We start from the raw sequence: 25,614 nt of genomic DNA, 5'->3' as shown, positions 1-25,614 counted from the left end.
TCAATATTAGTGCTATACTCAGCAAGTCTGTAATTGGTTAAATGCAAAGTATATGGATTGAGGAATAACTCACTCAGATAGTTATTTGTCAATTTAAAGTCTTAAAAAAAATTGCTTTAAAATTGATTTTTTTTTCTTGGGATTATGTAACTGAAGACCTTAAAAAAATTATTTAACTTATCCAAGTTGAATGTTTTCTGCAAAGATGTTCTAAGTACCAGATACACTAACTGCCTGATCAGTTACCATCTTAGCTCCCCCCAATAAGGTAGTACTTGCCCTCACTAACATCTTTGTACCATATAAAATATTTGGTGAATTTTCACTATCATTTGGTATTGCTGGCAAGGATGGCAATACCCAAAACACAAAAATCATTTGAAACCCAAGGGTATCAAACATGTAGTGTTAGCAGTTTTAAAAAAATCTTGTATTTATATAGGTCTTTTCATGACCTCAGGATGACCAAAAACAGTTTACAGCTAATGAAGTACTCTTGAAGTATAATCATTGTTGTAATGGGATCTTTTACATCCACCTGAGGGGGCATGATCACATACCACATGGATGTCAAAATGACTTGTGGAGGACAATGAAGGTGTCCTCACCTTAAAGGCGGATGGAAAAATGAGGGAAATCAGCTTCCTCAGATCCTGTCATAGATTTCTGCTCCATCAGGCTGCATTTAAACTGTGCACAATAAACCAAGAGCAAGTTGTTCAAGTACACTGTAGCTAAAATAGTTGGTGGGAGGCAACACGCTTATATAAGTCAATCTCAGTGCCAGCGCGAATCATCAATCAATTTTAGAACTGCAGTGCACTTTGATATTCTTTTAAAAGAACGCACAACTTGAGTGATTAGGGAGAAAGATGGTTTTAAAAGTTATGGCTGAATTTTTAAACAGATCCTTTTCTCACTCTTTGCATTTGGGATTTGATTGCTAGCATGATTTAATCAAGTACACCTGTTAATTTACTCAGAGCTAGCACTATGTCGGAATCCAACAGAAGCAATATTTTATAAGAAACACTTTGGTACATACGATTACTTATTAAATTATTTGATTTTCAACATAGTAAAGCATCAAGAGAATTGGGGCATTTCATGCAAAGTAAGTTTTAAAGTGCCAAAAATGTTACCTGAATTTTTTCACTCTGTTTTTCTACTATTCTTCCTCCATCAACAACATAGACAGGACTTTTATTGACAGAATTATCTGCTTTGTGTCTGAGCCAATCTTCATAGCCCTGTGAAGTGTAAAAAGCGATAAAACATGAACAGTGAGCTTAGCAATGTTCAATTAATTTGTGAATTATTTGGATGCAAGGATTGTTTGTATACTAATACATTTTTCTATTTGAGTATCTGCGTATTATTCAAATGCACAAGAAAATAAATGCTGCCTTGCTGGCATTATTACAGTACCAAGAAAAAAGGAAGCCTGTCTTGTAAAGAATAAACAAATTGTTCACGTTAAGTCGGTTCTTAATAAGTAAAGTTGCTTTAGATTAAATCAGAGGTTTTATGTAGAATTCTGTACTACACGGTAAGATTACGCAACATCTTACTTGTTTGATTGCAGTTACAATAATCACAAAAAAGAGAGGCAGTCCACTTGTTACTGGGCTAGTTGGAGTATCAACAATAACCTGAGGGGGAAAAATTGATAATTACAGTAAATACTGTTTTTAAGCACAGGAATGTTAAGAGAATGTGCAATCTAGGCAATGGCAAAGTGCTTAAACATCAGCATAGCAACATTTACATTAATTAAAAAGTATAATCTGCTTAAGAACAACAATTGCTACAATAACCAGGAAAAACATGCATTTTAATAAAGGACTGCAGATTCAAAGCAGCATCAAATTATTTGTTTCATATATTACTAATAAAATGTCAGTTTTCCCCCAAGTATTTCAGCTTACCTGTACAAGGAATATGATAAGAAAGTAAAAATTTGCAATTCTTCTGAACTGTTCAAACAGATTTTTTGGAATAAAGTTCCAGTATGTGTACTGCAAGTGAAGAAAGGAAAGAGGAGGTAAGTGTAACTACCATCTCAAAAGTTTTCATTCTTATTGCTTTCGAACAGCAACATAAGAATAAACAGAAACAGGAGTAGGCCATTTAGCCCCTTGTGCCTGTTTTACTACAAGTTTGGCCGATTTGTATTGCTTCATTTACCCACATTCTCTATTTCCCTCGATACCTTAACCTAACAAAAAAAATCTATCGATTTCAGCTCTGAATTTTTCAGTTAGCTCAACATCCAATCTTTTCCAGAGTAAGGTGTTCTAGATTTCCATGACCTTTTAAGAAACAATACCGTGAATTTGTTGCTAACTGCTCAGCTTAAATTAAGGCTTGCTGAGAAAAATGTTTCTCTGCATATACCATATTGAATCCCTTTGTCATTTTAAACACCTATGTTATACTCCTATAGTCTACACACATTCTCCTCAAATACACTATTAAAGCTAATAGGTCATTTTATTGGCATGTTAATCTTTCTGCTCTGATTGTAGATATTTATGTTTACACACATTTTTAGCGAATGAGTGTTTGCAGTCAAGGCATTACATAATGAACGTCAGTTGGATTAAGTGTTTTTTTTTTTAAATGTTACTCAAAGTCTTTAGTGAATGCAGATTTTAGAAATTTGTCTATTAATTTGGTTTCTTATTGCATCAGATCGTTCCCAAACCAGGTACAATATGGCCAAATGCTGGACTACAATTCTCTATTATTACTTAACAGCCATAACTTCATTAATTCAACTGACTTAATATGGAATACTACAAAAAAAAGGTGTGCAACCCTTATGTTGAAGCTGTAGGCATCCTCTCTGCATTGGTCCATTTTTAATATATATGCTGCTGAAACAAGCACCAAAAATCGCTTTTCTAGGGATTTTATCAAAATAGATGAAAAACCACAACTGAGCATTGTTTGTTGATTAACCCAAGATGCGAACCTTTCTTGCCTTAGCACAATGAATTACTTTTGCTCTAACCAGCTCAACACAAAACACAGAATTATATCAGTTCTGATTTAGAAATAGCTGTAAAGATTCAATGGCAGGAATGAACAATAACTTGCATTTATATAAAGAGCCTTTAACATATGAAAAAGTCCCAATATACATCATGTATGGAAGAACTCCCTTTGAAGAATGAAAATTATTGGTAAGGGATCCAATCGTCCCATGTGCCATCTCCACATAAATCTTAAGAACCTGAACACAGCACTGCAAGCAAAGGAGTTGAGCCAACTTTACAATAAGAGGTCCATTTTCTTCGGAATCAGACATGGACTTAACTTCTTCCAAAATTAATTTTGGTTTGGGAGAGATAAATACAGTAAAATGGAGGAGTGCTACAGCTCTACATACTCCAGTAAGTGGGGCAGATCTATTATTAGCCTATAAAGCTGCCGCTCTGGTAGAATAAGTGTTAACCTTCCCTGGAGATGCTTTAAGCAAAGCAATAAAAAAACCCACAATGTTAAGTCAGCCAGCCAGCACAGAAACAAAGGTATAAAGTCAATTTTAACTTTTGGATATTGTCTAGATACAAATAGCAAACTTAAGGTTTTAACTCTCCATTTCTCAGAATATAGATGTAATGAGCACTTACATGTTCACATGAAACAGACATTCAACATCACTTCTGGAATCGGAAAAATAATAACCAGTTCCATCATCACTGCTAGTGTGTAAAATTTCTTATATTTCAAAATGATTGGAAGTGAAAACAATACTAGGAAGTATTATGAAGGGCAATAGAAAATCCCAGAAGAGACCCGAAGTATAATTTTAAAAATAACATTATTAAGCTGGTTTAAAAGGTTTCTCCGCAGAGCCTTGCATATACTCCAACTTAGCAGGCACATTAGACTGAAGAAATTTACATTTAAGCAAGAAGTCAATTTCCAAACGTATGCCAAACATATCTAGCTTTAGGTTTTCTCATTAACATTCAATTTTACTGTTGTTGCCACACTCCACCACTGCCTGGCTGACAGACTGGTGCAGCCATAACTTCACCCAGTTTAATATTATTAAAATAAAAGCTATCCTCTTCAGCTCTTGCCAACACCCAAGTGCTACTGCCTTGGACATCATTAACCTCCCTTGTTACCTCAATCTCCATAGCACAAGAAACCATTTCTTCCTAAATAAGAGCAATATATTGCACATGCTGAAGTTCTGAAATAAAAATAAAGTGCTGGAAAAACTCAGCAGGTCTGGCAGCATTTGTGGAGACAGAAACAGTTAATGTTTCGAGTCCAATATGGCACCTCTTCAGAACTGAAAAGAGGTAGAGATGTGATGGGTTTTACAATATGGGGCGGGGGGAGGGTGCTGGGTCAGATGGAGCAAAAGGCAAGGTCAGGGACAGGTGAGAAGGTGGGGAGATTAAATGACAAAGATGTCATGGAACAAAAGGCAAAGAGTGGGAATGGTAAGAGTAAAAGGAATAGAGTAGGTGTTAACAGTAGAAAAAAGCACTGTCTGAAAGCAAAACATGAGAACAAGATACAGACAGGCACTTGTGGGGTTGGGGAAATACAAAATGAAAGGCAGAATTCACAGTCTGAAGTTATTGAATTCAATGCTGAGTCCAGCAGGCTGTAAAGTGCTTAATTGGAAGATGAGGTGCTGTTTCTCAACCTTGCGTTGGGTTTTACTGGAACAGTGCAGCAGACCAATGATAGAAATGTGAGCAATTACTACCATTACCACTCTCCTTACCTTTTGTTCCATGACATCTTGGTCATTTAATCTCCCTGCCCTCTAACCCTACCTATCCCTTACCTTCCCCACTTTTTCACTAGCATAAAACCCACCACATTTCTACCTCTCTTCAGTTCCGACATTGGACTCAAAACATTAGCTCTTGTTTCTCTCTCCACAGATGCTGCGGGAACTGCTGAGTTTTTCCAGCACTTTGTTTTTACTTGGTTACCATTTCTTCCTACATTCCTTCATGTCAATTCTGAAATAAACACGTAGATTAAGGAATGAATTTTTTAAAAAAAAAATCAAAACTAAATAATGCATTTCCAATGATTAACAACTTGGGAGAACAGGTAAACTTTATACTGCATAGGAATATTTTGAGGCAAGTTAGGAACAGGCTTACCTTTGAAGAAATTATTCTGTTGTCACAAAAACTCTGAGAAAGAAATGTTTCTATCCCAGGAGTTAGATGATGGCCAACATAAATCGTGCGGCTGTCAACTCGTTTTTCCTCCCCAGCACACTTTTTTAAAAAAAAGAGAGTTTGTTGATTAAGTTGCAATAATAGATTCACAGGTTTATCTTTTCATTTTGTCCCGTTCCACTGGTGCAAGAAAACCAAGATACTCGACCTAATAACGAAGCTCGAAACTAAATTCATTTCGTACACACACAGACGACATTTTCTTTCCAGCAACTTTCATGAAAAACATTAATACATCGCTTCTCCATGTAACCAATCTTATCAGATGATGCAAAGGATGGTTACTTTGACTAAGTATTTACGAGCTTGCATTGCAGGTTAATATCTAGTGACTTCTATCTTTTTGAAACTTAAATACTGTGAAATATTTACACCAAGGCTAATTGAATATATACATATGTCTCATTACTGCAGCTATGACAAGTGAAGTTTTGCCATTGTTTAATGTGGCAATAAATGGTCAGAGCACCTGCATTTAATACAACTATGCTAGAGAACACTCGAAAGCAAACAGCTTGCATTATATGCAAGCTTGAATATGAAGCATGACCCCTAGGGTTAATCTTTTTTTAAGAGACACCAAGGGATGGTGGGAGAGTTAGTAGGTTTGTCCAAAAAGGTGGGTCCAAGAAGGCTGCTAAAGACATGGAGAGGAGTAGACACACAATATTAGCTTTGTGTCTTACATCTTTGGCAGTGTCTTCTTGGCCTCCACCTATCACTGGCCCCCTATCGAGCTCTACCTGTCCCACCCCCCTCTACCAGCTTATATTTCATCTCATTTCTATATTTTTTTTAGTTCTGTTGAAGAGTCATACGGACTCGAAACGTCAACTGTATCCCTCTCCGCAGATGCTGTCAGACCTGCTGAGTTTTTCCAGGTATTTTTGTTTTTGTTTTAGCTTTGTGTAATTGGTCTTTCCAACTTATTTAAAGAAATGCTGTTTCTTTTCTAGAGGCATGTTCCAAATCTTCTGGTCTCTGACAAGTGCCCATGAGTAACACCGCGATAGAGTATATGAGACAAAGCTCAGTAAAGCCATTATGTAGTATTACCAAACCCTTGTAAGTTCTCTTTCATTTACAACATAAACACTGCATGTTTACATTACTGAACCAAACAGAGAAGAAAACAAATAGTACAGCTTCAAAAGAAAATCCAACACCCTCAATACACTTCAGGCTGCCAAGTTTTGACTCTTCCCAAGTAATGAACAATTACATTTGAGCAATGCAAATTCCTTAAATTTATTTCAAGAAAATCTTTGTCTTGCAAAACTGCAAGCTTTATTCTTTCTGTAAAGGTTCCACACATGAAAAACAAATACCAGTAGAATGCCCCCTCTCCCAATTCATTGTCTTGAATCATTTCCCCCAGGTGTTCTGATGCTACCTGAATTCTCTCTCAGTCATTGCTATCTACCGCAAAATAATACTCTGGGTGTTCTGAAAATACCTTTCACCTTCTGACCACACCATCAAGGGATTATCCATCAAGGTTTGCAGTGTTAAACAAAAGTAAATTAACCTTTTACCTGGATGGGCAGGATGAGAATTACATCCCCATTCTGTACGATCACTGGGAAAACTAGTTCCTGAGATGGCATTTCCATACATGGGGAAGGATCAAGAAGTTTGCAGATGACATAAATTGGCCGTGTGATTGATAGCGAGGAGGATAGCTGGAGACTACAGAAAGATATCAATGGAGTGGTCAGGTGGGCAGAAAAGTGACAAATGGAATTCAACCCAGGCAAGTGTGAGATGATGCATTTGGGGAAGTCAAACAAGGCAAAGGAATTCACAATGAATAGGAGGATACTGAAGAGGTGTAGAGGGAGTGAGGGACCTTGGAGTGAATGTCCACAGATCCCTGAAGGTTGATAAGGTGGTTAAGGCAGCAAATGGAATTCTCTCATTTACTAGCTGAAGCATAGAATATAAGAGCAGGGAGGTTATGTTGGAACCATATAAAACATTAGTTGGGCCACAACTTGAGTAGTGTGTGCAGTTCTGGTCACCTCGTTACAGAAAGGATGTAATTGCACTACAGAGCAGATTTATGAGGCTGTTGCCAGGGCTGGAAAATTGCAGCTATGAGGAAAGATTGGATAGACTGGGGTTGTTCTCCTTGGAACAGAGGAGGCTGAGGGGAGATTTGATTGAGATGTACAAAATTGTGAGGGGCCTGGATATAGTGGATGGGAAGGACCTATTTACTTTAGCAGTGAGGTCAGTGACTGGGATTAAAAGTAACATAGGTTTAAAGTAATTGGTAGAAAGATTAGAGGGGAGTTGAGGAAACATCTGTTTCACCCAGGGATTTGTGGGGTCTGGAACTCACTGCCTAAAAAGGTAGTGGAGGCAGAAAACCTCACTCATTACGCTGGGTAACTCGTTTTTCAGCCGGCACAGAGATGATGGGCAAAGTGGCCTCTTTCTGTACCGTAAACTTTCTACGATTCCATTTCATGCTTGTGAAAACAATGCTGTAGTGCAGCTCAGACAGTGGAAACATTTAATAAAGGGTCTTAAGCTTGTAAGGATGTAAGGTAAACATCTTCAGAAGCACAATTCTGGGACAATTTTGAGAATTTAGCAACAGGTATAATGAGTGCAAGAAAGGGATGGCAAAAGATAGGAAAAAAATAACGGTGCGCTACTCACAGCTAATCTTCATTGTTAATCTAGTTTTTTTAAAATTGCAGAAGTGAAAAGTTATTCTAAATGAGCACAGCAAATTTTTTAACATTTCAGGTCAACTTAAAACTCTGTCTCTACCTTCCTCTGACCACAAACATCGCCTGATCTGCGGAGTTTTTCCTAGCATTTTTTTGATTTTATTTCTATTAATAATATAATTTTCCTACATGTAAATACATTCACAATATCTCTAAGCTATTTCCATAATACCGGATGTCCCATGGAAAGACAGGCCAGAATGTTTTTTCCCCCCTCAGACTGCATTAGTAATGCTATGGGTATAGGATTGGGAATATGAAACTTCCAGAATTAATCTAGTACAAATGCGAAACTGTCGTAGTACAAATAAGGGGTACAACATGTACAGCAAATTTATTACAGATTGCATTTTCAAATTTAAAAAAGTTATTGCAAGTTACACTGTTACAGTTAGTGTTCAGATTCAGGATTTTTTAAAAATACATTACTGGACCTGCCAACTGTACTGGTTACAAGGGTGGCAAGAGGTGTGAAAAATGACCTAATTTTCAGTTGCCTCTTTTTGAAACAGAGAACACAAATTGAGAACAACAACATTGTACCAGCAGGATAAAAGCTGTCTAAAATACTGATGAAAAGACTGAAATCTGAATTATCAAAATAAAATTATTAATGCAGCTTCACTGATTTGTCTATCAACAAGCTCATGCCAGCTGGTGCAAAGTCCCATCCAGCTGCTTTGCCAAGTTAGCTTTTCAAACCACTGTCAAGCACTCATAGCATGAAAAACAGCATCTATGTCTCAATTAAGTGAGAGCACAATTACGACAACAATGCGTGACAAAATTCAATACTGTAACCAAAAGCAAAAATGTACTTTTAAAAAAAAATCCATTCATGGGGTGTGGGCCAGCATTTATTCCCTATCCCTAATTGCCCTTGAGAACTAAGTGGTTTGCTAGGCCATTTCAGGGGGCATTCAAGAGTCAACCACATTGCTGTGGGTCTGGAGTCACCAGATAAGGACGGCAGATTTCCTTCCCTAAAAGAACATTAATGAACCAGATGGGTTTTTACAATAATCGACAATGGTTTCATTAGACTTAATTCCAGATTTTTTATCCAATTCAAATTTCACTATTCGCCATGGTGGGATTCGAACCCGGGTCCGCAGAGCATTACCCTGGGTATCTGGAATATTAGTCTGATGACAATATCACTATGCCACTGCCTCCCCAAAAATGCTATTATTAAACAGCAGTTAATTACTGCTACTTTATGGCCAAAACAGGATGAGTCTAAAAGCATTTGGGAAACAGACAATTATCTGAAAATAAAGCCTAGTCATAATTGGTTCACGGACAACATTGGTATCACAGGAATGTTTTCTCAACCATCGATTTTTTTGTTCTACATTCTTGGTTAAAGAGGCTATGTAGCTTCATTGGTTGTGGTGTCAGAAGAACAGATTGCAATTTGGTATGAGCAATTAAGTATATTGTATTCTTGCTTTCCTTCTCAAATTCACCTTGCACTAAGAAATGCAACTAAGCCTGTCCACTGTCTGATTCCATCTCTTTCCTGGCCAGTTTGAGGCTGAGTAAGGAAGGTAACCTTGGCGTTTTACTAGACCCACAGTTAAGCTACTGGCCCTTATATCCTCCTTCACTGCTTCCACCTTTGTACTATCACTGGTGTCTGTCCCAGTCTCATCCCAACTGCTACTGAAACCCTCATACATGCTTTTGTTACCTCCAGATTCAACTACTCCAATATGCTCCTGGCCAACCTCCCATATTGGACTTTCCATAAATTTCACCTCATCCAAAACTCTGCTGTTCATATCCTAATTTGCACTAAGCCTCTTGACCCATCAGCCCTGCATTCACTGACCTACACTGAATCCCAGTTCAGCAATGTCAAGTTTGGAATTCCCACCCTCATATTCAAATTCCCCCATGGCATTGTCCCTCCCTATTTCTATGACAACCTCCAGTGTCACAACATATTTCTCCAATTCTGACTTATTTGACCAAGCTTTTGGTCACCTGTCCAATGTGGTTCAGTGGAAACATTTATTTGATAATGTTCCTGTGAAGTGCCTTGGGATATTTTACTACTTTAAAGTCACTATATAAATGCAAGTTGAATTTAGTGAAAATAAAAACTGTATACACAATTTGCCTTTAAATACCATGTTTATCAGAGCAAAAAGGTCCCATGGTGCTTCAGAGGCATGACCAAAGAATGCATACTAAGCCAAGGTGGAGAATATTAGAAGGGGTAACCAAAAGAAAAGAATGGAGTTTGTAGCAAAGCCGAAACATGGTGGCATGACTCTGCCCAATGCTTAACTGGGGGAAATTCAAAGGCTGGAAATTAGATAATGAATAAAGAGATTGAAAGGGGTGGTTATAAATGAAGCTGAATTTCTAAAAAATATTTGCTCATGGGATGTGGGCATCGTTGGCAAGACCAGTATTTGCCCATCCCTAACTGTACTTGAGAGCAGTTAAAAGTCAACCACATTGCTGTAGATCTGGAGGCACATGCAAGCCAAACCAGGTGAGGATGGCAAATCTCCTTCCTGTAGGATGTTAGTGAGCCAGATGGGTTTTTTACAACAATCAATCGATGATAGTTTCATGGTCACCATTACTGAGAATAGCTTTTAAATTCCAGATTTCTTAATCAATTGAATTTATTAACTGAATTTAAATTCCACTGTCATGGCATGGCTAATGGTAAATGCCGAGCTGCCCAAATCCCAGAGGAAAACTTGAAACAGCTGTCAGAATGATTTTTGCAATTTGCAAAGTATGAGGAGAGGTTCTGAAATCAGGAAATGATGTCCCCGATTACTTGTGATGATTTTATAGTAAACGTCTATTAAAAGACTAAAGCAAAAAAAAAAATTAAGACACAATTACACTTAAATACAAGAATGGCTTCACACAGTAAACAGTACTTTAAAACGGTTCCACAAGATCTTAACTACCTTCAGAGCTAAACTTCCCCTTTTCTGTTCAGCAACTATCCTTATAGATTTCAAAATCTATAGAATTTCAGTAATTTTTACCACTAAGAAACATATCTTTTTATTTTCTGTTGGACTTTTGATTTAAAGTTAGAATGGCTGCGTTTGAAATACATATCCACTGGAACAGGGCGAGAGATATATACAATATTGCAGTCCTGGAACAAAGTGTGCCACGAAAGACAGGATGGTGCCAGAATGGACTCCTGGACCAAGGGAGCTGCCTGGCAACAACATTTTAATTGGCCCCTGATCAGGTGACCACATTTTGAGAGAGCGCAGTGCAGCAGAATAGTTCCTATCCTGAAAGGAACAAGACTTAAAACCTCTTTCTCCTGGGTGTGGAAGATTCCAGTAATTCTACATTAATAGCTAGCTGGCTTTTTCTCCTCATATCTCTATAACCTGCTCTCTCTCTCTGAAAACCCTTGTCAAGAGGCAAAAGGGAAAATCACTGTTAGAGATATCGAAAGGCAAGTTCTCAACCAGTAAACTAAATACGAAAGTGCTAGGAGACCACCGCATGTCATCAACAAGAATTGAAAGGAATTTGGAAGACTTCGATCTAAATCAACCCATCGAATCCCGGGAATTGGTGCTATTGATCTGCTTTATCCCACTCTTAGGGCTGGATTTTGCCGTCAGCGAGCGGGGACAGGGCCCGCTCACCGACGCATAAAATAATGCGTGGTGACATCGGGCAGCACTCCCGACGTCACCACACCCCATTTAAATTTTCAGGAAGGTAGGGGCGCAGCAAAATCAGCTGCGAGCCTGCCGACCTGTTAATGGCCAATTGAAGCCATTGACAGAGCAATTAAAGTAATTAGTGGACCTGCTCATCCAAACTTCAGGTTGGCGGGCAGGCCAGGAGACCCAGTGCAAACTACAAAAAGCATGAAACCTCATCCACGGGCGGGATGAGGTTTCATGTAGGGTTTTAAAAATTTTAATGAAGTTTTTTTTGGAAATTATGAACATGTCACATGAGAGGACATGTTAGGGAAATTTTATTTTCTATTTTGAGCTTTTTCACATTTAGAGCCAATCTCCAAGGCTGCACTTAGCCTCAGGGAGATGAGTGCGCTCTTTTGTGCGCATACATGAAGGAGCGCACTCTCGATTTTAGGAATCCCCCCCTGCCTGCACAGGGAGTGCATAGAGCTTCCCTGCAGACGTCACGCTGGCCAAGCCTTAATTGGCCCGCCCACGTAAAATGGCAACGTGCCTCCGATCATAGGTGCCCGCCCATCAGCTTTCCCCCCAACGGGGGGAAATTCAGCCCTTGAAATCCATGTTTTTGTGTCTTACGTGTCTTGAATGTGCGTGTATAGGGGTTTATGAAGGGGTAGAGCTTAGATTATAGAGCTAGAAATTAGCAGTTCATATTTCTTTCTTTGGACATATGCTTCACTATTTCCTTAAAAGCGTTCCTTTCCTTTGATCTCTTTCACTGTCTCAATCAGTCTCTTTAGAAATGCTTTCTTCCCAGATTTGACTGAACTCTTTACTTTTGCTCTTAGGCTTTCAAAAAAACTTACCCTATCCTTACCTTATTTACTTACTCCTTTTTATAACCTGCACATCCCATGTTGAACTAAAACAACTCAATTCAAATCTACTCCAGTTACTGTTTTATGTAAAACTCTGATTGAAATTCCTCCTGGTTTATTAACATATCAAAACCACTTCTTCCTGTTGGCTTTAGACTCTTGCAGAACCTCTGGCTTTTACTCCAAATACCATATTTATAAACCCCCAACAGCCTGTCTTCCAGTACATAAGAAATATGACAGGGTCATTAACAGAAGGAAAATTACAATTTCTTGTTTTCTTGACACAACCAGCTGCCATGATGGGATTTGAACACCCTTCCCTAGAGCATTAACCTGAGGCTCTGAATTACTAGCCCAGTGACATTACCACAAACTCACTATCTCTCAAACATGTCAGTGTTATGATCCAGTTAGGGATCTGTAACCTCTTGCTTAAATTAGACAAAGTTTGAAACCCCAGTTACCCACTAGGAGAATAAAGCCACAAGATTCCATAGGTTTTAAACAAACAAAATAAATTTTACTATACAAAGTCAGAAAACTAAAACAATCTACAATACCTATCTTACATTCGGATATCCAGAATTAACATGAGGTAAATATGAATTAACAGGGAAACTGGTCAAATACACCACACCGCACATTAAATGGCAGATGTGACCAAGGCAGATCCCATGGATTTTTCAGCAACCCACACCCTCGGGTGACCACTGAGTCACAAAACCATTTCCCTCATGAGGGATTTCAACTCTTCACTTTCGAAGTTCGAGCCTCTGAATTCCCTCAAAAGCCGTTCCAACTCAGACTGCCTCAACAACTGCTCGATTTCTCCTGAGGCTGTGCTCCATGATGCACAAAGCCATACTCCCGCCTCTAATTACTGGCACCAGTTCCAACTCTTTCACAGACCACTAGCTTCACTAAGCTGACGCTGGCACTGCCCTTTGGTGTTGCTGAACTCTATCTCCTAACCGCACCTAGCAAGAAATGGCTTCCAGGGTTTCTCCTAAGCCTTAACTGCACCCAACAATTCCCAGGGCTTCTATGGGAGCTGTAAACCACGCAAGATCCAAACTGCAACTCTATTCCAGCAAACAGATAAACTGAAGCTGGAAAACGTTCTTAAACTCTGCCAATCTCCATGATGATGGAGCCTTTCAGGGTTCACTGAATGCTTTGAAACTAATTTAGCTCCAATGCCCAAACAAAACAACTCTCTGGACTGCAGTTCTTTGCAAGCAATGTAGACATCATGTCTCCAGTTAAGTGTAATAGACTCCAAGCTGTTTTAGTTGACTCTTGATCAAGTATTCAGGTACTGATTCTCACTTACGTATTAGGTTTATTTTATTTACTGAAAATTGGTGTAAATACAATAGATCTTATTCTAACATGCCAGTATTTCTAAACACATTGCCACAGAAATCTGTGTAATCCAAATGGTTCTAAACAAAAGCATCAAAAAGAGAATGAATGGGCTACTGCAAACCGTGGAGAATTTTTGATGGCATTTTGGAGTTAGAACACCCAGCTCGAGAACTGAAAGTCAATCACAGGCAATGAGGGAGATTTATAACAGGTTGGTACAATAAAACAGATCTTGTTACACCAGGCTATGTTCCATGTATCAGACATCTCAAAATCTTTTCAACAAAAACAAAGATTAAAAGTGAGAGAGGATACAAAGCATGAGTAAATCAGCTGCATATTAAGAGTACAAAAAGGAGGAAAGAGCAAATCACCTTCCTTGCAATAAAAATGTTTATAAATTGCATTATATTGTTAGGTCCTTCCTTTGCTTCATGCATCAAGGAATCATAAGTGGTAAAAAAAAAACTACTGCGGATGCTGGAAATCCAAAACAAAAACAGAATTACCTGGAAAAACTCAGCAGGTCTGGCAGCATCGGTGGAGAAGAAAAGAGTCGACATTTCGGGTCCACATGACCCTTCAACAGAATTGAAGTATAGTTAGGAGAGGGGTGAAATATAAGCTGGTTTAAGGTGGGAGGCGGGGGGAGAGAAGTTGAGGGTGGGGTGGTTATAGGGACAAGCAAGCAGTGATAGGAGCAGATAATCAAAAGATGTCACAGACAAAAGAATCAAAGAGGTGTTGAAGGTGGTGATATTATCTAAGAAAAGTACTAATTAAGAATGGATGGCAGGACACTCAAGGTACAGCTCTAGTGGGGGTGGGGTGGAAAGACTGACAAGGTATTAGTTGTAGATTTAAAAATAATGGAAATAGGTGGGAAAAGAAAAATCTATATAAATTATGGAAAAAAAAACAAAAAAACAAAAGGGAGGGGGAGGAAACGGGGTGGGGATGGGGGGAGGGGGAGTTTAAGATCTAAAGTTGTTGAATTCAATACTCAGCCCGGAAGGCTGTAAAGTGCCTAGTCGGAAGATGAGGTGCTGTTCCTCCAGTTTGCATTGGGCTTCACTGGAACAATGCAGCAAGCCAAGGACAGACATGTGGGCAAGAGAACAGGGTGGAGTGTTAAAATGGCAAGCTACAGGGAGGTTTGGGTCTTTCTTGCGACAGACCGCAGGTGTTCTGCAAAGCGGTCGCCCAGTTTGCGTTTGATCTCTCCAATGTAGAGGAGACTGCATTGGGAGCAACGAATGCAGTAGACTAAGTTAGGGGAAATGCAAGTGAAATGCTGCTTCACTTGAAAGGAGTGTTTGGGCCCTTGGACGGTGAGGAGAGAGGAAGTGAAGGGACAGGTGTTGCATCTTCTGCGTGGGCATGGGGAGGTGCCATAGGTGGGGGTTGAGGAGTATGGGGTGATGGAGGAGTGGACCAGGGTATCCCGGAGGGAACGATCCCTACGGAATGCCGCCAGGGGGGGTGAAAGGAAGATGTGTTTGGTGGTGGCATCATGCTGGAGTTGGTGGAAATGGCGGAGGATGATCCTTTGAATGTGGAGGCTGGTGGGGTGATAAGTGAGGACAAGGGGGACCCTATCATGTTTCTGGGAGGGAGGAGAAGGCGTGAGGGTGGATGCGCGGGAGATGGGCCAGACACGGTTGAGGGCCCTGTCAACGACCGTGGGTGGAAAACCTCGGTTAAGGAAGAAGGAGGACATGTCAGAGGAACTGTTTTTGAAGGTAGCGTCATCAGAACAGATGCGACGGAGGCGAAGGAACTGAGAGAACAGGATGGAGTCCTTACAGGAAGCGGGGTGTGAGGAGCTGTAGTCGAGGTAGCTGTGGGCGTCGGTAGGCTTGTAATGGATATTGGTGGACAGTGTATCATCAGAAATTGAGACAGAGAGGTCAAGGAAGGGAAGAGAAGTGTCAGAGACGGACCATGTGAAAATGATGGAGCAGTGGAGATTGGAAGCAAAATTAATAAATTTTTCCAGGTCCCGACGAGAGCATGAAGCAGCACCGAAGTAATCATCGATGTACCGGAGAAAGAGTTGTGGGAGGGGGCCGGAGTAGGACTGGAACAAGGGATGTTCCACATACCCTATAAAGAGACAGGCATAGCTGGGGCCCATGCGGGTACCCATAGCCACACCTTTTATTTGGAGGAAGTGAGAGGAGTTAAAGGAGAAATTGTTCAGTGTGAGAACAAGTTCAGCCAGATGGAGGAGAGTAGTGGTGGATGGGGATCGTTCGGGCCTCTGTTCAAGGAAGAAGCTAAGGGCCCTCAGACCATCCTGGGGGGGATGGAGGTGTAGAGGGATTGGACATCCATGGTGAAGAGGAAGCGGTTGGGGCCAGGGAACTGGAAATTGTTGATGTGAGGTAAGGTGTCAGAGGAATCACGGATGTAGGTGGGAAGGGACTGGACAAGGGGAGAGAGAAGGGAGTCAAGATAGCGAGAAATGAGTTCTGTGGGGCAGGAACAGGCTGACACGATCGGTCTGCCAGGACAGTTCTGTTTGTGGATTTTGGGTAGGAGGTAGAAGCGGGCCGTCCGAGGTTGGGCGACTATCAGGTTGGAAGCTGTGGGAGGAAGATCTCCAGAGGAGATGAGGTCAGTGACAGTCCTGGAAACAATGGCTTGATGTTCCGTGGTGGGGTCATGGTCCAGGGAGAGGTAGGAGGAAGTGTCTGCGAGTTGACGCTCAGCCTCCGCAAGGTAGAGGTCAGTGCGCCAGACAACAACAGCACCACCCTTGTCAGCGGGTTTGATGACAATGTTGGGGTTGGACTTGAGAGAACGGAGTGCAGTAAGTTCAGAGAGAGACAGATTAGAACGGGTGAGAGGAGCAGAGAAATTGAGATGGCTAATGTCACGCTGACAGTTCTCAATGAAAAGATCAAGAGAAGGTAAGAATCCAGAGGGAGGGTTCCAGGTGGAGGGAGAATATTGGAAGTGGGTAAAAGGATCCGTTGAACGGGGAGAGGACTCCTGCTAGTTTATCTTTTACCATTATTTTAATTAAAATACATTTCTTTAAAGATGTGTGACAAGTTCAAAGACATACATTACAGTAACTACGTTCTCTAAAAGGCTCAAGAAATATTTAATAATTAAGGTGACATGGAAAAGCTATCCAGTTCAAACAACCCCTTTTCATCACTTTTCAGCTGTGTATTTTTCATCTGTCCACATGACAAAGAACAAACAATTTAACAGAACAAGTCAACAATTTGGGAGCAAAGTCTATTGCTGTGACTTGGCTGTAGTTAACATGACCAAAGCAATTTATATAAGTCAGATTATCCAGTATTGTAATGGATTTCTAACAGAAGCACATTATAAACAAAGGCTCTGTCAGCCAAAATGGTGTAACAGTTTGAAACAACTAAATATAGTAAAAAAATGTAATGTTAATGAGCAACATGGGGTTCAAAATCAATTTGTTCAGGTTTATCTAGGGTCCTAGAATCCTGGATTAGCCTAGAGAGCCAGACCTATCATTTTAACTGGAAAACTTGGCTTTAACTTATTTTCACAACACATCTAACCGTTCACCTCTCCAATTAGCAAGGAAGGCCCAACATTAACAAAGACACAACAATACACACAACTTAAAAGTTGGGCTAACACACAATTATGCGAGGATCAGAATGCTGTGCATCTCCATACACTTAATCTTTACATATTATTAAATTTTAGAAATTGGGCTTAACATTACAATATTCAGCCATTATTTCACATCAATCAATTATGGGCTAACTGATGCCATAGTGATGAAATTGATTCAATTCAATCCACATCAGTAGAGAATTGGAGGATTTTTAATGCTGGCAAGGCTGCATTTATTGCCCATTCCTAGATGCTCCTAGCTGGTACTGGGGCCTCTAACTTTTGTGCTCCACAGGCATCAAGAAAAAAAGACAATTTTTAATCTACAAGAGATGTTATTTTCAAGTATTCACTCAAAGGATATGTTAAGTGGCAGATCAAATGCAGTTAACATCCTTCTAGAACATTCCAAGCTGTACTAAGTAAACCCCTAAAAAGTATCTTATTTAAATTGTGCAAAACTGATAAGCTTCCTTGATGAAGGTACAATATGGAATCCATGTTGCTTTAAAAATTATATATTTGCAACCATGCAAATCAAAGGTCTTAAGTTATGGCTATGTTGGGAACTTGGAGTGAACAGACATGAAGGTTGGACACTGTTTGCATGGGAGGCTAGGATTCTTTGGGGCGGAGAAACAGTGGTGTGCACTGACAGCAACTAAGCCCAAATCTCCTGGCCCTCCTCACATCACTCAGACACCACTTCCTACTCTACCCCAAAGGGCTGAGTATATAGTTCCATCATTAAAAGCTCAAACTCATTGACATTTTCCAAAGTACAGAAACTCTGAAATGAGGGGGCTGCCTTGAGACAAGCAGTCAGGAAAGGCATGGTAAAAGCAGCGAACAGAAGAGAAATGATCAGATGGGAGAAAAGGGAGCCAGCAGGAAGGGTGGGGGGGAAAAATCAGCCAACCTTGGGCCAATGCTATTCATCCATTATTTAAGGCTCCTCTGTATGGTATTTGGATTACTTTTACCTGGCTTAGGTAACTTAAATACTGCATAGCCCAAACACTCTCTGCAAACAGTTACATTTTCAAATCAGAAAAAAAAATAAAATTTTTGTGAAAAAAACGGACTATACCGACTCACAATGGAATTCCAATATATCACTAAGACCAGAGGTTCTGGTGGGAGTGATCAAGACCACAGTTAATGAGAATAGAACTTAGAGTTATCACTGTAGTCTATCCCAGGAAGTTCACAGAAATCTTTTGAATTGCTTTGCAATACACACTACAATCATTGCAGTAACACTTTTTAATAGCTGACAAGATAAAAGTTATACTTTTTAGAAATTATATCCAGATGGTAAACGTTAGTTTGTACTTCTAAGGTCCTCATTTTTCACACGCAATTTGCGTTTACACCACTTACCATTCTATTCCAAAATCTATTCTCAACTCTGCCAATATCCTCAAGTTCTGCTGTAAAGAGTGCTCAGTTTTCACTGGCAGAGCCGATTATGAAACACTAGTTCATGTCTGCAATTTTTTGCACTTTAACAAAAACACTGATCAATATTTGAACAGGTTTAGCTGAACAAAGTTCAAGGTCTTGTTTTAGAGTAGACACATTGGCTCCTTTAGGTAGTGTCAAGGGGATTTGGCAATGGTTTCCACCACTGCAGTTAACAAAAAATGCCCATATGCAATTCGCAAGCTGTACCAGTTCCAATTAAACTTACCCACCTGAGCCCCAAAGGCAGTAACGAACTGACCATTATTCACGGTCAAATAAAACTGGAGTATTGACTCTAATGGAATACAAACTGGACATTATGGTTTATAATTTAGTACAAGCTTAGTGTCATTCAAACCAGTCACCACTATTTACGTCTTTTTAACAAGTGAAATTACATATGGGGGTTCGTATGCAACCCCAGGATCTAAGTTCTCATAATGTCAACAATCAACTATGGGATAGAGCCTATAAAATTTGGTACAGTATCAGGATAGTCAGAGAACTCATGTGGTGGAAAAGTTGCATTTAAAAGACAACTTTAATTCAAAGAATGATAACCGTTACACCTGCAGAGTGTTTTATTCTCCGGGTATAGACATACTGCTAAAATAAGTCTTTTGGAGGAAGAGACTTCTAACTATATTTGACAATAAGTCAAAGTTGGGCCACAATATTACATATATACTTTCACAGGTTCAAACAGATGTGAATTCATAATAGCACTCAAATTATTCCATATTACTACTTCACAAGACACTCTCTAAAATAGACTCCTACAAATAAGTTTATATAGAGGCTACTAAATAGTTAGACTGGTCTGTATACTTTCCTGGAGGCTCTCAACTCACTAACTTCTACCAACAGTTCCTATATAATGTCAATCATCTGCCATTTGTTTACAAAGCCTAACCTCGAAACTTCAGCACAATACTAGATTGAAAAGGCATTGAGTTTTCTGAAACCCAAAAGTAAGCAGGTTATTACTCAAGACAGATAGGCTAAGAGCTACACATATAATGGTCTCTTAAAACCTTTAAACCAACCACATCCTGCTTGCTATTTGAAGGCATTTGCAGAGGAACCTTTGAAAAAAGATTGAGCCAAATTTATCAGAATTATTAGACGATGTAACAAACTGGGTGAAAAAAGGGAACCAATAGTTGTAGCATATTTGGAATCGATAGGGTGCCACATAAAAGGTTACTTTTATTACACGAAAAATATACGGTGTTAGGGGTGATGTATTAGCATGGATAGAGGACTGGCTGACTGACAGGAAACATAAATTTAGGATAAATGAATCATTTTCAGGTTCACAAACTGCAACTAGTGGAGTGCTGCAGGGATCTGTAATGCCTCAGCTATTTACAATCTATATTAATGACTTGGATGAAGGGACCAATTAGTGTAGCCAAATTTGCTTACTATGCGAAGATAGTAAGAAAGCAAGTTGCGAGGAGCGTACAAAGAGCCTGCAAAGGGATATAGATAGGTTAAGTGAGTGGGCAAAAATTTGGGAAAATGTGAGGTTGCTCAGTATGGCAGGAAGAATAGAAAAGCAGAGTATTATTTAAATGGAGAGAGAATGAAGAATGCTGTGGTACAGAGGGTTCTGAGTGAGCTTGTACATTAAGCACAAAAAAGTTATCCTGCAGAGACAGCAAGTAATTAGCAAAGCAAATGGAATGTTGGTCTTTATTGCAAGGAGATCAGAGTATAAAATTAGGGAAGTCTTGCTACAACTGTACAGGGCATTGGTGAGACTGCATCTGGAGTACATGTACAGTTTTGGTCACCTTACCTATTGTATTGGAGTCAGTTCAGTAATGTTTCTCAGGCTGATTCCTGGGGTGCAGGGCTAGTCTTATGAGAATAGACTGAGCAGGATGGGCTGATAAGTCATTGGAGTTTAGAAGAATTATAAGTGATCTTATTGAATCTTATAAGATTCTGAGGGGGTTTGGTGGGCAGAAGCTGAGAGGATGTTCTCCCTCCTAAGAGAAATCAAGAACTAAGGGACAGTTTCAAAATAAGGGATCACCTATTTAAATGAGGAGGAATTTATTCTCTCAGAGGATGGAATTCTCATCCCCACTGAGCAGTGGAGGCTGGGTCACTGAATATATTCAAGGCCAAGTTACACAGGCTGTTGATTGACAAGGGAGTCAAGAGTTAATGGGTACAGGCAGGAAAGTGGAGTTCAGGCCAGTCAGATTAGCCATGATCTTATTGATTGGCAGAGCAGACTCGAGGGACTGAATGGCCTGCTCCTGCTCCTAATTGTGTTATGCTCCATAATGCTCACAATGACATGCCAATAAAAAAACTTAATGCTTGTCATGACTTAAAAGCCTGTAATTTCATTTTAAAACTACTTCCATTGAAGTGAATGGCAAATAGTTTTATCACAATGTCAAAACAAGGAGTGAAAAATCAAAGGCCAATTTAAATACAGCAACGATTTGTAAACTCATGATTGCCTCTAGGTCTACTCAGGTTGGGAGCACAGATTTTTTTCACCCATCCAGAAAAGTGGTACAATAAAAAACTGTTCTAGCAATTCCTTTTAAGATTCTTGCTAGATGGGAAATGCTTCCAAGGTCAGCCAACCATTTCATTGGTATTATGTCCCACTATTTAAGTGGAAAGGGAATAGTGTCAATAGTTGAATAGTGTAATCATTTAAGTGCAATCTCTTCTCAGAGTACAGAACAGAATTAGGAGATTGTGGAACAGGGGTGCAAACTTGTTAAACTCTGTACTCATTCCTCAAAATATAATGAAGGTGACAAGGCTTTGTCACTAGAGAAAATGTACATTTTTTTTTAAAATGCAGGATTACTTTCAGTGGAGTACAGTTTTTCTCCATGTACATTTAATACTGTGTACACCCCAAATGTTTGTAGGCAGCTTTCTGAAATAATTAGGTATATATTTTCAAATCAGCTGCAACCTGCAAACATTCTTGTTCCAATTGAAATCAAGTTTTTTCACAATGCAAGTGGTCTATTAAAGATCAAACTGTCAAGAACTCTTTAATTATTGTGCAGGCACATTTTTGTATCTTCTTACCATTTTGTATCAATCCAGACTCCATATGGAATATCAACAGCTGGAAAATTAATTAAGTTACAGGAAATTTGCTTGTCAGTATTCCCAGAACAAACTTCTTCAAGTCCTTTTAGGGTTGCAGCAACCAGCGAAGTCAAATTCATGGAATGCATTCAGAAAAAAGACAGGAGTTAATGCACACATTCGAGTTGGACAACTTCTGGTAGCTACTTCAGGTTATAGAATGATATAATGCAGACGGCCATTGTGATGTGCTGGCTCTTTGAAAGAGCTTTCCAATTTTGCCACATTCCTGCTGCTTCCCCAGAGCACCAAATGTTTCCGACAAACTGTTCCCTTTCAACTATTTACCCAATTTCCTTCTAAAAGTTACCATTGGCTCTGCTTTCGCCACCCTTTCAGGTAGTGCATTCCAGGTCATAACTTGTTGCATAAAACAATTCTTATCTCACCTCTGATCCTTTTGCTAATTACTTTAAATCTGTGTCCTCTGGTTACTGACCTGCCTACCACCCGGAAAGAGTTTCTCCTTATTTACTCTTATCAAAAATCCTCATGATTCTGAATGCCTTTATCAAATCTCCCCTTAAAATTCTTTGTTAACCCCAGATTCTCCAGTCTCTCCATGAACTTCAACTCATTCATCCCCGATGCTATTCTAGTAAATCTCCTCCACACCCTCTATGGCTTGACATCCTTCCTAAAGTGTGGTATCCTGAATGAATGACACAATGCTCCAGCTGGGGCCTAACCAGGTGATTTATAAAGATCATGCTGGATAAGCTAAAAGTACTGTGATATTGTTGGTATGTTTGTTATGCATTTAGCATAACTTCCTTGCTTTTGTACTCATGTGTCTACTAAAGCCAAGGATCCTACATGCTTTAGCAGCCTTCTCAATTTGTGCTACATTCAAAGATTTGTACGCGCACAAATTACGTTAGATGATGTTAAGCTTATAAATTATTGGAAAAATTTACAGTGAAGCAAGACAGAATTGAGGTCTCAGACCATTCTGCACAGTCATTAATAAACGGCTGATTACAATTCTGATGCAAAACAAATTGCAAGTATCTACAAGAAAAGGCCAAGTGTAATTTGCACTGGCAGTTTGAATGTATGATAACTTACATTTTTTGGTGGCAGCTATGAACATTCTCAAGAAGTTTATAGATGGCTAGATTTGGAACATGCTGAAAAAAGTGCTCAGAAAGATTTTGACAAACTTCAAAGACCTGCCCATCTACTTAGGCAAAAATATGCCAGAAACATTTTAAAAAGTTCTTGTTTGTACTGCTGGTAATCATTTACTGAACTGCAGAAACTCACCAAGGCTCCTTAGGCAGCACCTTCAAAACCCACGACCACTACCACCTAGAAGGGCAAGGGCAGAGGATACATGGGAACACCATCACCTGGAAATTCCCCTCCAAGCCACTCACCATCCTAACTTGGAAAGGTATCGCCGTTCCTTCACCTTCACTGGGTCAAAATCCTAGAACTCCCTCCCTAATAGCACTGTGGGTGTACCTACACCACAGACTGCAGCAGTTCAAGAAGGCAGCTCACCACCACCTTCTCAAAGGCAATTAGGGATAGGCAACAAATGCTGGCCTAGCCAGCGACACCCTCATCCTGTAAGTGAATAAGAAACTAGATATAGTTTAAGTTATATTTGTATTTGTGGGTGTTAGGAATGAGTTTTAGCTTTAAGTTTATTTTACATTTCTGTATTAGTGTGTTAACAAAAGGAGGAACTTGAGTTTTAGTTCCACTTTAAAAGATGCCTGCATTTTAATGAGGTTTTATAACTCTTGAAGCGGAGTTAAAACAAAGGTAGAAAAACTGTGCTGTTGCCTAGTAATAAGAGGCCCACACAGAAAAACAGAAAAGCAGTTTTTTTGGTTTAGTTGAAGCCAGGAGAGGCTGAACACAGCAGAGGGAACGGATTTCCCCATAAGAACCAAAAAAGGTCCCAAAGCCAAGGGGTGAGACAGAAAGGACGGGTCCCAGAAAGACCTTCTAGTTAAAGGAAGGACGGGAGTCTGGAAAAAGTCCTGTTCAGTGGAAGTGAAAGTAAAGAGCAGAGAGAAGGCTCCAAACTTAAAAAGAAGAAAGCTGCAGCATGCAGACTTAAAGCAAAATAGGCTTATGAGAAACCAGAAGATCTGAGGCGACAGTTCACTCCTTACTATGGGCATGTGAAGCAGTGGTGTTCTGTTGGCACAGCTGAGTCTCTGTGTGCGTGCGTGTGTGGTTGGGGGGGGGAAAGAGAGGCAAAGCTTGAACGCACGTGGTGATCCAGGGGAGAGGAACATTGGAAGGAGAGTTCGAAACCCTGGAGGTGGACTCTTTTGGAAGGCGTCCGAGAGAAAGCGTCATTTGAGAGAAGATTATTAAGCAGGTGCTTTGAGAGTGGAGATTGTAAACCCTCGTGTGAAAGACAGTTCAGTGAGACCAGTTGGCTCACGGTGTGACAAGCATCTGGGAGGAGTTGAGGAGAGATCCATAACATCTGTGTGGGGTGGTATCTGTCACTTGGTTTGAGAGTGTGGTGTGCCTGACCACAGGTTGCCTATTGGTTTACATGGACTGTGTACTTACGGTGAACATGAGAAGTAGAAGATAGCTTTTGTAACTTGCATTTCCCTTATGAATCTGTATATATCTGTAAAGGTATAGTTGTGGGTGAAGGAGTATTGTAATATAGTTAATCTTTTCTTCTTTAATAATTATTTTATTCTTTGTTAGAAGCTCATCAGCTGACTCCTGTGACTCTATTCAGTAGCCACTGTAAACAAAAAAATAAAAGTTAGAATCTATCAAGCCGGGTTCCACTCTGGAATCTGGTTTGTCCGGTAGTAACATCTGCTGGGATCATCACACAGGCATTTAACACAGAAGACTTGCAATTAAAGGAGACAAAAGATCATCTTGACTGATTCAAAGGCAGAATCTAATTAAATTCTTCTGAGGCTTCTCATTTTAGGAGTTCCTAAAATACCGCAGTAGTGTCAGTGGCAATTCAGTTGGTAGCACTCTCGCTTCTGAATCATAAGATTGAGGGTCAAAGCCTCACTCCAGGACTTGTGCACAAAATTCAAGGCTGACATTCCAGCACTGTACTGAGGGAGCACCGTACTGTTCAAGATGTTATTCTTTCAGATAAAACGTTAAATCGAGGTCCTACTTGTCCTCTCAGGAAGGGCAATTATACATGGACAACAGATGCTGGCCTGATCAGCAGTGCTCACATCTGGTCAAGAGTATAAAAAAATCCCAGGACACTATTACAAATTGGTAATGTGGCCAATATTCATCCCTCAATCAAATTCACAAAATCAGATTATGTGGTCATGATCAGATTGCTTGTTGTGAGAGTTTCCTCTGTGCAAATTGGTTGCCATGTTTCCGACATTAAAACTGTGACTGCACTTCAAGAGCACTTAATTGGCTAGAAAAGGGCTTTTTACAGTTGTGAAAGGTACTATAAAAAAAATGCAGGTCTTTCTTTTAGTTGTTAGACCATTATTGCTGGAGTCCCCCAATAATCTAAGTGTAACCCCCGCATTTTCATATGCCT

The 25,614-nt window shown here is 39.8% G+C and overlaps 1 protein-coding gene across 4 annotated transcripts in view; it reads right to left on the bottom strand.

Moving 5' to 3' along the window:
- atp11c (ATPase phospholipid transporting 11C (ATP11C blood group)) overlaps positions 1 to 25,614 on the bottom strand; it is a 155,521-nt gene that overhangs the window by 117,360 nt on the left and 12,547 nt on the right. For 3 of the 4 annotated variants that reach the window (XM_078547698.1, XM_078547699.1, XM_078547701.1), the window contains exons 2-5: positions 5,148 to 5,267; positions 1,929 to 2,018; positions 1,572 to 1,652; positions 1,143 to 1,250 (exon numbers count right to left, since the gene is read on the bottom strand). In XM_078547698.1, coding sequence (XP_078403824.1) covers positions 1,143 to 1,250; positions 1,572 to 1,652; positions 1,929 to 2,018; positions 5,148 to 5,267 — 399 coding nt within the window. Of the gene's footprint in view, positions 1 to 1,142; positions 1,251 to 1,571; positions 1,653 to 1,928; positions 2,019 to 5,147; positions 5,268 to 18,872; positions 18,983 to 25,614 lie in introns of those variants that run through there. The other variant, XM_078547700.1, reaches the window with a different exon arrangement.

Source organism: Cetorhinus maximus, chromosome 8 (assembly GCF_964194155.1).
Source record: "Cetorhinus maximus chromosome 8, sCetMax3.hap1.1, whole genome shotgun sequence".
NCBI classification, from domain to species: domain Eukaryota; kingdom Metazoa; phylum Chordata; class Chondrichthyes; order Lamniformes; family Cetorhinidae; genus Cetorhinus; species Cetorhinus maximus.
This window is presented reverse-complemented; position numbering and strand designations above follow the sequence as displayed.